Source organism: Stegodyphus dumicola, chromosome 8, assembly GCF_044657685.1.
Source record: "Stegodyphus dumicola isolate Sdum_Otavi_A_Nest chromosome 8, ASM4465768v1".
Classification (NCBI taxonomy): Eukaryota; Metazoa; Arthropoda; class Arachnida; order Araneae; family Eresidae; genus Stegodyphus; species Stegodyphus dumicola.
This window is the reverse complement of record NC_140775.1, coordinates 49,855,949-49,871,135: the sequence shown is the minus strand read 5'-3', so window position 1 is coordinate 49,871,135 and position 15,187 is coordinate 49,855,949. Positions and strand designations below refer to the sequence as shown.

Genomic DNA, 15,187 nt, shown 5'->3' with positions numbered 1-15,187 from the left:
TTCAAAGCCGGAAACAGATCGAAGTCGCTTGGTGCGAGATCAGGACTGTATGGCGGATGGTGTAGGCGCTCCCAACCAAGAGTTGCAATATGGTTTTGTGTTGCCGTCGCCGAATGTGGTCTGGCATTGTCATCCAACAGCAGAACGCCAGATGTGAGAAGGCCAGGCCGCTTTTTCCGAATCGCCTCTTTCAATTTCGACAGGGTGTCACAGTAGCGCGTAGCATTGATGGTTCCAACCTCCAAAAAAGTCCAGCAACAAAACTCCTTGGGCGTCCCAGAAAACTGTGAGGAGCACTTTACCTGCAGAGGGAGTTGTCTTGAACTTCTTTCGGACGGGTGATGACAGATGTTTCCACTCCATAGATGCAGCCTTCGATTCTGGTGTGAAATGGTGGACCCACGTTTCATCCCCCGTCACAATCCGAAACAGAAAGTCATTGTCAGCTTCATGGTAACGCACGAGATGTTCCAGGCTGACCTCCATGCATTGTTCCTTCTGTGCCGAGGTCAATTGTCGGGGCACCCATCATGCTGACACTTTTCTGTATCGAAGAATATCGTGGATGATGTTTTGAGCTCGCTCATGTGAGATTCCAAGTTCTTCCGCTACTTCATCGATGGTGATACGCCGGTTCGCTCTAATCATGTCATCCACCTTCCTGACATTTGCATCTGTAGTGGCCGTGTGTGCCCTTTCAGCTCTCGGTATGTCCTCCACTTGCTAACGTCCATCACTGAATGTGCGACACCATCTCCGCACCATTTGCTTCGACATCACACCTGGCCCATAGACTTCCACGAGGCGGTTATGAATTTCTGTTCCTGATACTCCACGTGCCCATTCATAGCGGATAACCGCTCTCACTTCCTCCTTTGACCACGAATTCAAAACGCACCTTCTTTCCATACCTACCGGGACTCAAATGAGAGGCTGGTCTCTGCTTTGCGCAGGCACTGCAACAGCACCATCTGCTTGATTTGCAGCGACCTCTACCCAATAGTGTATCAGTGACTTGCGCATTTTCCTGCTGTGTCGCCATTCGCCCATAGCCGTTCTACGCTTCTTCCATATGCAAAGCCCTGATTTTTTCCTGGAGGGCTTTTTGAAGCTTATCAAGCGATATGACAAATGTCTCAATGTACTTGGTACCTATGTGGAAAAATAAAGGTATGTCATATCTTTAATGTCTCATTCTATTTTTTGACTTTCATACACAACTCTGACCACAGTCGACAGGGGAAACTTATTTTTCAACTTACCTACGTATAATGCCCTTAATTGTAATGTTTTATCTTAATTGTGTTTTGTTTTAAAAGGCCAAGCGAGTCTTTTGTTTATGATAGTTTTGGCTATAGTTGGCTACCCAACGTGCGGCTCGAATGATTTTTCCAGTTGAGAAAACCATGTGTAGTTTAGGTTTCCAAGACATCGACTCATATTCTTTTCCAGGTTTTAGGTTCTACTCTCACCCTAAGATTATTTTGGAAATTGCATAAAGTAGTGGTTTTATCTTCACCCGAACGTTATTTTGGACATTGCATGGTTTCATCTTCATCTGAAGATAACAGATAAGCATTTAACTTAATAAGAAAGAGATTTTCACTTAATGAGCATTTAACTTGATAAAGAGATAACAGTTTTACTTGAAACAATATAAAATTCTAACTATAACATCGTTAATACTTTAATAAAATGGAAAAAATGTGTCAGTGAAAACAAAACAGAATCATATATAAAGTATATATGATTCTGTTTCACTCTAGCTCTAAATGTTTCCTTTTAGCTATGTTGCACTTTAAGAATTTATATTGACTTACATTGTTTAAATAATTGATTGTTATTTGAATTTTCTGTGTTTTAATTCTATGCTCTAAATGAAGAATAATTTTGTTTTCATTAGAAGTCAACACAAGTAAAATTTTGTTTCAGTTCTGAACAAAAAGTGTTTACGTAACAAAATGTTATAAATGTTTCCAGTATGTATAATTCTTTTAGGATTTTATAACTGTATTGCTGTCTCTGAGCGAGTTGTATGTTTTGTTTTATTTTATGAATGAAGGATATTTTGCGGACGGATATTTAACAGATATTTTCTTTTCCTGTTTGAGAGTAGAAATGATTAAAAAGTGAAAAAAGAGTTTTATCTAGTATATTATTTAAACTGTGCTACTAATGTTTTGTTTTTATGCAGTGAGAATACTTCTTTTGAATTAATGTTTTATTTACCATTATTCTGAAAAGGCATTCTAATATTTGCTGCATTTTCAAATTGTGTGTTTATCAAATTTTTAAATTATTATTTCATAATATTTGAGAACAACTTATATCTAATTGTGTTTTTCAAAGAGAACTACAGTTGAAAATTAATTTTGTAGACATCATAGGCATTACTGATAGAAGATTTAAAAAAGTTAAATTCTATTTTGGGGATTTTATGCTTACTGATTTTGTGCATTTATTGTCCATTATCAAGTGTAATAATCCTTGTTAAATGTTAGTTTCGTTTTCGAAGTAATCTCAGGTTAATGATTTTATTCGATGTTGTTTTTCAAATATTATGTAATTGTTAAGAGTAATTAAGTTCATAAAATTTCTGAACATATAATTTTTCTTCAAATATTGAACTTTTCAGCGGACATCAAAAGTACGATAACATGCATTTTTGGGACTAACCAGAAAAAAGATCTGCAAATGTTAGCCACAGAACTGTGTCTGCACATCTCAGATAATTTGAAAGTGATTCAATTCAAAGAGCTAATTACGCAAGTAGACAAAAATGCCATAAATTTCCAATTATGCTAAAGTTTTGAAACATTCACTTGAATCTTCGTAGTGACGAAGGTAAATATCTACATACAAAATAGCGTACTCAACTAAATCACTTATTGCAAAAATTCAAAAGAACTGTTTGGAACCAGGGGGAGATCCAACCCCATGTAGTGAAAGTTTAAAGAGAATCATCCTGATTCTGTGCTGTTGAATAAATCACCCTGATTCTGTATTGTTTAATGAATCATCCCGATTCAGTGAAAGTTTCAAAAGAATCACCTGATTCTGTGCTGTTGAATTAATCATCCTGATTCAATGGAGTATGAAAAGAATCATCCTGATTCTATGGAGTTTTGAGTGAATAATCCCGATTCCATGAATTATGAAGACAATCATCCTGATTCTATGCTGTGTGATGAATCATCCCGATTCCATGAAGTATGAAGAGAATCATCCTTCATCCTGATTCTGTGTTGTGAGATGAATCATCCAGATTCAGTGAAGTTTGGAAAGAATCATCCCGATTCAATGAGGTTTGAAGTGAATCATCCTGATTCAAGAAGTTTAGAGTGAATCATCCCGATTCAATGAAGTATGAAGAGAATCATCCTGATTCTATGAAGTTTCGAGTGAATCATCCCGATTCAGAAATATTTGAATGAATCATCCTGATTCAATAAAGCTTGAAGAGAATCATCCCGATTCTATGCTGTTGATGAATCATTCTGATTCAATGAAGTTTGAAAAGAATCATCCCATTTCAATAAAGTATGGAGGGAATCATCTTGATTCTATGAAGTTTTGAATGAATCATCCTGATTCAGTAAAGTTTGAAAAGTATCATCCTGATTCTATGCTGTACCATGAATCATCCTTATTCAATGAGGCTTGAAGGGAATCATCTAGATTCTATGTTACTGATGAATCATCCTGATTCAGTGACGTGTGAAGAGTATGAAAAGCACAAAAATATATTATGGTCATCGACATCTTACGAACCAGGTGATAGAGTATAGGAGATGAGGTAGACGTCGTACGAGCCAGAGGGGGAGTCTGTAACCCCACGGCTCAACAAGTGCCACCTAGCGGCCACCGTAATAAACACTAGCCAAAAAAAAAAAGACTAGCCTTCAGTCGATGTACGGGAGTTATGAACTAAGCATGGGGTTTCCCTGAGATTTATTTTGTAACTTAAATGTGTAATTATAATGCCCTTAATTGTAATGCTTTATCTTAATTGTGTTTTGTTAATTAAAACTATTTTAAAAAGGCCAAGTGAGTCTTTTGTTTATGGTAGTTTTGATTACAGATGTAAATTTATAGCTTATTATGCTAATTTTTTAAATTTGTATTTTACACTTTCAGGCTGCTGTTATCCAACAATTGAATAAAAATCCATACCGTACAGCTGAAAGGTGTGGTAATTTTAAACTTTTTCATTTTTAAATATTTCTGATAGCATAATTTTTAATATACTATATATTTTAAATGATAGTATAATTTTTTATATAATAGTAATTATTATTTTCCTGCATTTTAGGATAGATCCTAGAGAGCTAGACAGTCTCCTTGCAGAAATTACAATTTTAAGTACAAGATCTCAGTTGTACCTAAGATTCATAAGAAGAAGAATCATGGTCAGTAATGATATCCTTGACAAACACTTCATGGATATCAATTTTTACAAAAATATAATCAAATTTTTGTAAAAACTCATAAAAGTGACTGAAAATTAGTCACTTTCATGACTAATTTTCAGAAACCATGAATAAGTTTATTGAAAACTATTATTATAATTTATTACTTTAAAATAGGCACTTCCGAGTCCTAAAAACTCTCTCCTTATTTATGATTATAACGTGTGTTGTTATCATTGCACAGAAGGAATTAAGGGTTTTAGCAAAATTAGAGGAACAAGCCATGATTCATAATAATGACAATGATTGCTGTAGAAAAAAACTACAGCAGTCATTACTGTTGTTATGAATCAAGTTTTGGGTTTAAAAAAATGAAATGCCTATTCTAAATTAAACAAAAAATTATTTTGTTAATAAAAATTTAGCACTTTAGCATTGAAATAAACATGTAAAGCTTTGTGTTAATGAAAAAAGGTTAAGAAAAGTTGCTATTTTATAATTTTTGAGTTACTTGCAGCTATTTATAGTGTTAAAAATAATATATAGAATGACTTTAAATTTTGAAATTTTCATAATCATACCATTAGAGACCTTTGTAAAATTTTGTAATTTGGCATGAAACCTTTTGAAAAATCTTTTACAAAAGAACATTTTTGAATTTCTGCTTGAATGTTATATTGAAGTAATTTAATTGCTTAGGTTTCCTTCAGGAATAGATCGTGTGATCAAAATATTAAAATTTTGGTTTTTAGTGCTATTTTTTGCTGACATTAAAAACATATTTTTCATAAATTAAATTCACATTTGTATATAGTAAATATATTTCTTCAATCTGTTGGTTTTAAAAATAAGAAAAAATCAATTTCTATGAGTGAACATTTTTAAGCATTAATTAAAATTTTAATGTTTAATTTTACTACAGAAGTTCTACTAAGTTTTAATTTTACTACAAAAGTTCGATTTTACTATGAAAATTTTAATTTTAAGCATTAATATAAGGATATTAGAGTCAATTAATTTTTTTCTTTCTAAACATTCAATATTCCGTGGTATTATAACATTTTTGTTTTTCAAATTATCCAGAAGCAGAAAGCTGCATTAAAATATTTTAATTTAATTTTACATTAATATTTGATTTGAGTTTGAGCTAAAAAAATACTAAACATCTAAACTGTGCTTGTTCAGCACATTCATTTAAGAATTCTGGTACTTAGCAAATCTATCAAGTAGATCTGTTTCATGGTAGGGCACTGATATTAGTGATAGATTTTGGGATGCGGCTGTGATGCATTGCTATATGTAAATCACACAAAAAAACATTCATAATGGTTGTCATTAATATGAATGTAGCTGAGTATATAAAAATAAATATTATATGTATTCCAGGTATTACTGTTTTAGAACTTTTGTGGCTAGTATTATCTTTTCTGTTACATTTTGTCTATTCATACCTCGATCTAGTCCTGTTTGCTAAATTTTCCTCTTCCAATTGTGAAAAGCAGTTGCAGCGGAACCTTTCTCAAAACCCTCTATATCTTGAAATTTATTTCTCTGTATTATCAACATAAGTTCAATATGTTTTTCATGCTTTTCTCAAATAATGTTTTTCCAAAACCCTTATCTCAAATTATGGATTGAAATATTAATTGCAAATTTGAAGCTTTGAGCCGTGATCATGTTTTTTGGGCCAAAAATTATAGATGGAAAACATTCTTTGTGTAGCAGTAATTCATGTAGGTAGTAGAGCAGTTTATAGGTTGTAGGTTATTCATGTAGGTAGTAGAGCAGTTTATAAGTCTTTTTTTGGATTAACTCCTATTAGTCATTTAGTTAAAAATTTCAGTCAGTGGAGGTTTAGGAAGAATAATTGTAAATAATTCGCCAGTTTAACACATTTTTTTAAAAAAGTGATGAAAGTGATTTTAAAAAAATTGATGAACAGTTGAAATTCTGAAAGCAAGGGTATAGAAAATCTTTTCATCGTCTTTTATATTTTAAAGAAGTAAATGAGAGACGTGGAAAAAAATTTGAACTTTTTATCAATAAATGGAACAAAATCAAAATTTTTTCTTTTAGATGTAAATCATCTTATGGAAAAGAATTATTATATGACAAATATTGAAATAAATGGAAAATAATTTAAATTTATTAATATTATTTATGTGAATATGAAATCATTATTATTTATTAGTGCACCTAGTAATGTGAAGCCTATTATTATTTCGTAATTAGACCAATTAATGTCTGTATATTTCAGTTTATTAAGATGTGATCTTTAAAAGGATAGACAAATATGCAGATTTTTTTGAATTTTCACCAGTTAATTAGTTCTTTTAGAGTTCAGCATTTTTATTGTAAAAAATGCTTAAAAACAAAAACAAAAAAAAAATGTTTAAAATGGATGCAAAATGTTAAAGTATATGCTTAAATTTGAATATTTTGTAATACATCTTGTGCAGATTTACACCATAGCAGATTGGAAAAAGTGAACTAATGAGCCATAATTTTCATAAAATTTTTATCTAGGGTACTTAAATTATGGGTTGTTTCCCTATGTGGGTCAGTTAGCGGAATTTTGGGTTCGCAAAATCTTACCAACTGTTTTGTATAAGGTCTACCGCAAAGTTCTGTCTGATAATGTTATTTCAAGTTTCAATATCATGCACATGTTTATTTGAGGCATATATAAGCCTCTTTCTTTCTTTATCATTGCATTTATGCACATGTGTCTTCTAAATTAATTGAAACAAAAGTGTCTCATGTCTTTATTACGGGAGACATGATCATGTAAACTTGACTGCATGATGTGTAAACATGACAAGTTCATTTACAACACTGTATTTTGTATAAATTCCAACAAGGAAGAAATGCTACAGAAGCATGTTGAAATTTAGGAAAAGTTTTTGGTAGAAATGTAATTTTGAATAGAACGTCCAGGAGATGTCAAAAATTTGGAAGTAAATGGTTTCAACCGGGATGATAAGCCAAGCTCTTGGTGGCCATCTTCAATCGCTGATGAAAATGTGAAGACCATAATAAATCCCTTTTTGACAACATCGGAGATTGTAGAAAAGATTAACAAACCATTTCAGATCATATTCATAGATGAGAGTTGGTTTATAAACATTTGGATGCCTATGTGCGAAAAATTTGCTTCATCAAGTCAACATATGAACATCTGTAGTTGCTCGGAACAAAAACGAACTTTCTTGGACTGGATGATTATTGGTGATGAAAAGTGGATTACATATGAAAATATCATTAGAAAAAAGCATACTATGAGTTCAGACAGCCTGTCACTTCCACCTCTAAATTGAGCTTAAGCTGAATGAGAAAATGCTACGTATATAATGGGACATCCAAGGACCAATACATTACAAGCTTTTGAAACCTAATAAAAAGCTCAATTCTGGAAGATACTGTCAGCAAATAGATGATTTAAACAAAACAGTCAAAGAAAGGAGACCAGCAGTGTTCAATAGAAAGCACATCATATTGCATTGTGATAATACTAGACCATATGCTGCTTTAGTGTGACTCATCAGAAAATTGTAGTTCTGTGTTGAGAAACTCTACCACATTCACATACTTCCCAGACCTAGAACCCTCCAATTAGCACTTCTTTTCTTGCAAAATTTTTTGAACAGAGGAAAATTCAAAACTGGAAAAGGTCATAAGTAATGACAGAAACTATATTTTAGAATAAATATTATTAAAGGTATGAGCAATTCATGACTTTCTTTAGTTTCTGAAATGGACAGAATTTTCCGGTAGACCTTATAATTATGAAGGACATATTTTCAGCCAGAATTGTCATCCATGGCTGAAGTTATGCTTCCCAGATTGTTTAGTACTTAGCAGAAATGATCCAGTTAACTTCGTGCTATAATCATGCTATGATCTAAATAGAAAAAGAAAGCATTTATACATCTTATTGTGATTTGCCCTGCCTAACCTTCTGCCCTGTTCTTTTACTTGTTTTTTTACTTTCAAGGTTAATTACCTTCAAATAATGATAAAATAGGTAGATCTGTTTTTATGTGTCACAAAAGTAATATACACAAATAAAACAAATGGGTCTAACAGTTATGGCAGTAAAGAAATTTGGGGCATTTATTTTCAAATGATTTCATTTCTTTAGTTTATTGGTTAAGTTAAGAGACCACAGGAACTTCTTAGAAGCATTCATAAAAAATTATGATCCAAAATGCATTTTAAGAAAGAGAAATAGTTCAAAAAAACAATGATAATAAAATGAATTGCAGTGTTCATGAAATCTGTGTAATACTAAATGCATCATTGAGTGTGATACAGGCCGTTTGCATAACTGTAAAACTTTGTTATTGTATACTGAGACAATATTTTTGCTCATATTGTTTGTTATTTCGTGTTTGCAATGAAAATTATTTTCATTTTCTGTAGGGAGATATTGAAATATCATCTCCTGATGAAAAGGTTAAGAATGGTATGAAATATTTAAAAAAATTTTATACATTTAAGAATTTATTATTCTTATTTACTGTATTTATGTATATATATTGCCATTAAATTAATTAATTGTGCATCCTTAGTGGAAATTCAGCGTTTAAATCGACTACTGAAAGAATGTGAACTTAGTCGCTTAATGCATGATTTGCTTGGCACCTATGTTACAATGGAAGAATATTTTATGAGGGAATCTATTCGCAAGGTAATAATGTGGTTTTGAAATTAGCTAATTATATCAGGGTTGCCACGCTACCTGGAAAACCGGAAAAAGTCAGGGAATTCGGAAATTGACCAAAAAATTCAGGGAAAAGTCAGGGAATTTAAGTCTTTTAGTCAAAATCTGGAAAAGTCAGGGAATTTCATACAACGATTCCGCCAAAAATGGCGAGTTTTGCGCCGACGTCGGAAGAGATAACTTTTTTGGCGAATTGTGTATCACGTGAGTGTCATTCGGGCAGCTGGCATAGAGCCAATTTTCGCAGCTCCAATTTGATTGTCTTTATTTGATTGATAGAATGGCAAAGCAAGTTTCCCGCAACTTTTGGTTTCCAGTAACCTCGAGAATCGCATGTGCAGTGCATGAACTAAAGAAAGTACCTGTTCTCGTATAAAACAAAATGGGTTTAATCCTAGTATACGGTACCATGAAGGTTAGAATTAAAAAAATATGTATTGTAAAGAAGGAAAACCTCTCTGCAACAGACGTGGCTCGGTTCCATCATAGCAGGAAATAGCTGTACATGCACGATATATCTGTCGCCAAAACTCGAAACCGGTGTTGAAGTTCGAAGGTCACGTTATCAAGAGTTCATAAAATGAATATCGTTTAAAATGTCTTTAAACTCTAAAGGTAAAGAAAATATTTTTTGGCGCAAGTAAATTAATTCATGGATTAGTTATTTTGAGTGATTTACTTAAATATTAATCTACGAAAATCCGTTTTTAAAATTATTGCGAAAAATCGAAGAAAAAAATGTTCTTTGATAAAACGTTTCTTCTTGGATTTTTCGCAATAATTTATAAAAGGATTTTCGTAGTTTTCTTTTTTGTCAAAGAACATTTCTTCTTAACACGTGTTTCTCAATTTCCTGTACACATCGCGGAGAGGGAAATTCTGGCCGTTCCGTCTTCTAATCCCTTGGCAAATTTTTCCCTCCGCTTTTTACATAGACGTTCTTTGGTCAGAATAATCTCCATGTATGGTACAGCGGGATTTGGCGACATGATGATGAGCAGTAAACGGGTCATTTTGCTCTTGGCAACAATTTTCAAAATCATGTGAAGGCCGTTCTATACTCCGTGGCCATATCGTATACTAGGATTTTACCGCAAAATCTATCTTTTTTTTTTTTTTTTTTTTTTTTTTTTTTTTTTAATAAATACCTTGTCATTTTGCAGTAAAATAAAAAAATAGTAATCAATCATCTAGGATAGCCATGTAATATAACTATATTCGCTAAAATATTGTTGATTATTCTAATTAAATTTTTAAGTAATTATCTTTATTTTTATGTTATTCATATCATTTAATGTTGCTTCTTCCCTCTAAATTTATTTATCATTAGTAAATAATATTTCCAAATTTCAGGAAATTTCTCTGGCATAATCCTGAAATGAATTCTAGCAGTATGATGACATCACGAAATTTAATGCACATATTTTTTCCGTATGTATGCTGCGGAATAAATATAAAATACCTCAATTTAGTAAAAAAATATCATTAAATAGATTTCTTTCTTTCGTTTAGCTGCAGAATGTCTGCAAAAAATGCCTTATTTTATTCCAGATTGGGCAGATTCTAATCTCAATCTTCAGTGGAGAAAACAACTCCTATTATAATTATATTTGTGTTTTCAAGTGTTAAGGTGCCTTTTAAGAATACACCTCACACAAATTAGATTTACCTAAAATCTAACCTAACTTTTAGCATTGCGTTGTGATTTATAAAAACCGGATTAGCCTCGTATTGAACTGGGGATGATCATGAGTAATAATTAAATAAAACGCACAGTTGTTATCCAATGTATATATCTGAAATTTTATTAAGTTTTTTAAGCGGAAAAGTAAACAAAATTATCAAACAAAGTGTACCAAGAATAATTAAGAATAAATGTCCTCTGGGATTTATTGAATAATTAAATGAATTTGCTACACAGTACAAGTAACACCATAATTAATTTACCTCTTAGCACAGCCAACGTACATTACGCGGATAGACTGGAATTTTCTCGAAACATACCTGGAAAACCTGGAAAAGTCAGGGAATTTCATTCTCCTGTTTGAGTGGCAACCCTGTTATATATTTTCACTTTGTTAATCTCCCTGTTGTCAAGATATTCATATTGTAAAATTTAATTAAATACCAGTAGCATCTGTTACATTTAGTTCAAAACTAAGAAATTCCCTTTCCTTATAGTAATGTTTATTTTTATTATCATTATGATAACTTTCTGGGAACTTGCTACATATATTTATTATTCTTAAATATTAAATAAAAAGGTAGCCTATATTCATGAAATTGATTGAGGTTTCTGTATATTTAAATGAATGACAATGAATTTCATGTGGTAAGTTAATATATATTGCATAAATTCCTTTTGATGTTATCTGTCTCTTTAATTTACTAATGCTGTACAAAAAGACGAGTATAATACTGTAATTAAATTGTTCAGCTTGGAACTTAAAAATAAATGTAATGGCTACCTGAATTTCTTCATTTGTAATAAAAAATAATAAAGGTTTTTTTTTTTTTTTTTTTTTTTTTTTTTTAATGTCTTTTGGAGGTAGATTTCACACATGCTTTGTAAGAATTAAGTTTTTTATCCTGCAAAATATTGGCTGTGAATGATAGTATAATTTTATTGTGTAATAAAATATTCTAATTATTATTTTATGAAGTTTCATCTAATTGAAGCTATCTTATGAATTGTTTACTTTTTAGGCTGTGTGTATGGATGTAATTGAAGAAAATGCTCTTACTTCAAGCATGTTGGATGATGTTTTTTTCATCATAAAGAAATGCCTGAAGTATGTTCAAAATGATTTTTAATGCTTTTTATTGATATATTGAAATACCTTGATTGTTAGATAATTTCATTTAAAGATGTCATTCCTCTTTACATATATTGTTATATTATACAGGGATTGTCCCCAAAGTTTGCAGAATGATTTTTTTAAAATCATTTTTCTCAATATCACTTTATAGTTTTTTCAGGACTTTCCAAAGTATTCTCCCTCTGCTTTGATGCACCATTGCCTACACTTCAGCCAGTCATTGAAGGCGACTCTAAAGTCATCAAGAGGAATCTCCTTCAGTGAGGTCATCACTGGAGGCTGCTTTTACCTCCTCCAGCATTTTATGCAGAGTTCCTTTCAGGGTTCTTGGCTTCTGGGGTAGTGTTTCAACACCCATTTTGGCCAGCAACTCAGAGTGCGATGTGGATTGATGCATTGGTTTGGTGCAAGATCCATTTGTCGTGAATTTTGTTTCAGATGCGGCAAACCTTGTTGCGCAACTGTATGAACACTTCACAGTAAAACTCTTTGTTGACTGTTTCTTCTTGTGGCATGAATTCAATGTGAACAACACCTTTTCTGTTAAAAAACACAATGAGCATTGCCTTGATTTGCGGTTTGCTCATCCTTACTTTTTTCAGGCGAGAAGACTCCTTGATGTGCCACTTGCCGCTTTGACACTGTTTCAAGATTGTATTGAAAAATTCATGTCTCGTCTCCTGTGATCACTCTGTCGAAAAATTCTGGGTCCATTTCTTAGCATTCATGCAATTTCTGGCACTTCAATAAATGCTGCTCCTTCGTCTCACTCATCAGGACTTTTGGTGCCATTATCATGCAGACTTTTCTCATTTGAAGATTCTTCGTTAAAATACAATAAACAATTGTGTTGGGTATCCCACACTCCTACAACCATCGAACACTTAATTGTTGGTCTTTGTCCAAAACTTAATGTATCTTTTGCACCAAGTCATCTATTTGTGATGTCGACATGCGACCCAAACAGTCATCGTTGTAGACAGACTCCCGACCTTCCCGGAATCACTTGTGTAATGTGAAACTTTGGCTTTTTCCATCAGCCCATGACTGTAGCCTTTCCAAAGCATTTTGAACGTTTCTGCTCTGTTTTTACCCAGTTTCACACAAAATTTGTTTGCATAATGCCGTTCCAAACCTGGTTCATTTTTTGCTTGATGAGGTTGCCAGCATTGCCAACTATAAAAGGTCATTCCAAGAACTTCTGGGGTAAACCGTGTACATTAGTTCCATTTACTGTGAAATACTTTTATTAGTAAACAGGCAATATAAACTCATTATTAAGAATCACAAATTAAGTAGTACTTGAAAGGAATCCTGCTAATAAATACCAGTTGAATTTTCATGTGATTCTGTAAAGTGTGATAATTTGATTTATTTAATTATAACAAAAATTATCCTAAGCTATATCATAGCATAAAACTAGGTCAGTGTAATTAATATATATATATACTGATATATATATATATACTGAAATATAACTTTATTAGAAGCTGTTGTAGAAACATTCCAGGCTTTGAGTAACTTGAGGCATAAATTTTATTCAAAACGTGTGTTTAAAATTTTATTCATAGAATAGAATTTCAGGTACGTTTTAATGTACTTAACACAATTGCATTCACTGATGTAAATTCATACAATTTCAAATGCTGTTTCTGGTTGCTGCTAACGTGAACTTATATTGCTTCAGATATTTTTGTCTGCATCAATTAGTTTTGTATGTATTTTATCAAAGATTGTAAACTGGTCATTACTTTATTGCTAAGCACAACATGCTATATTTATGATAACCGCAGAGGTTTAATAATAAATAGTTCTCCTAATCAAATAGCTCACCACAATTTTTCTTGTGTACAGACTATAAAGATGTATTATTTTGTATGGAATCAAACTTTTAAGGATAACGGAATAACATAAAAGTGTTGTAGAGATTCTCAAAAATCATTAAAATTTTCCTTTCTTTGTGTGAAAGTCATTGTTTCAAAATTTATTACATAAAAAAGAGAAGTTAAATGTTCTTTTTGCATTTTTTATAACTTGGTACATGTAATAAATTTTCTAGATAAAAGAATAATAAGAATTTTTTTTTTCCTTTCAATAGCAAATAGCAAAATTGCAATAAATGTATTCATACAACACAGAATATAATAAATTTTTAAATATTTTTTCTTGTGTAAAATTTGATATTTGATTCTGAAATTGGCATTTAATTTGGCATCTTTATTCTAAATAAACATGAATAGCCATAACAATGCAAAATACTGAGGCCAAAAAGTATCTGGTTAGCAGGTATAGGCACCTTGATACAAAATTAAATTTGAAGAAATTTGATTTAATTGATCTGATATAATTTTGATTCATTATTTTCTGTGTTGACAGACATATCATTGTGGAATCAAAAACAAATTTCTATTCCCCCCCCCCCTTTTTTTTTTTTTTTTTTTTTTTTTTTTTTGGTTTTTTGCATATAAATTTATAGCTCCATGTATTTAAAATATACTTCTGTAATCTGTAATGTATATATTGTAATTCTACATGAGTTATCATTGATGAATTATCCAAGTATGTGTTGCATGTATCAAATACACCATTTGGGATTTTATTCATATTGGCATCCATTATCATAGAAGTCTATGCTGTAATATAAATACTTTTATCTAAATATTTGAAAGATGGTTACCCCATCCTCCCAAGGTTTGAATTAAAGGTGAAGTTTATGTGAAAAAATGTATTTTAACAGTTAAAGGATTATAAATATCACACAAAGTGAATAAAATCTCGTAAAGTACTGCAAATAAATGCCAAAATAGAAGGTTTAAATGTAATGTTTGAATGTGAATTATTTTAAAATTTAATAATTATGCTTATGCTCTTGTAGACAACATATGTATAGCAAAAACCAGCAGCATACTGCTTGATTTTCAAATAAAACTATTTTCCAAATGGCTGAGGCTGCAAAATGCTGGTAGTTTTGTACCAGTTCTATTTCCAGGTAATTGAAGTAATGGCTTTCAATTGTTAGGTTTGGCCTTTTCTCTGCATATAATACACTAAAAATGTAAAACTTAAGCAAAAAAATTCATTTTTCAACAAATAGCTATGAAATTGTTGAAAAGAACTTTTTGCAGTCAATACAATGAAAAACCAACTCGGTAAAAAAGTGATGCATGTGCAAATATCAGCACCATAACATCAGAGAGTATGTCAGAGTGTGCAAGTCGGGCAAAGAGTCAGGGCGT

The 15,187-nt window shown here is 31.6% G+C and overlaps 1 protein-coding gene across 4 annotated transcripts in view; it reads left to right on the top strand.

Annotated features, from left to right (window-relative positions):
* Cog4 (conserved oligomeric Golgi complex subunit 4) overlaps nucleotides 1-15,187 on the top strand; it is a 157,406-nt gene that overhangs the window by 81,661 nt on the left and 60,558 nt on the right. For all 4 annotated transcript variants that reach the window (XM_085821833.1, XM_085821831.1, XM_085821835.1 and 1 more), the window contains 5 exons: nucleotides 4,138-4,187; nucleotides 4,313-4,409; nucleotides 8,832-8,874; nucleotides 8,981-9,099; nucleotides 11,839-11,924. In XM_085821833.1, the coding sequence (XP_085677959.1) occupies nucleotides 4,138-4,187; nucleotides 4,313-4,409; nucleotides 8,832-8,874; nucleotides 8,981-9,099; nucleotides 11,839-11,924 (395 nt within the window). The remainder of the gene's footprint in view (nucleotides 1-4,137; nucleotides 4,188-4,312; nucleotides 4,410-8,831; nucleotides 8,875-8,980; nucleotides 9,100-11,838; nucleotides 11,925-15,187) is intronic.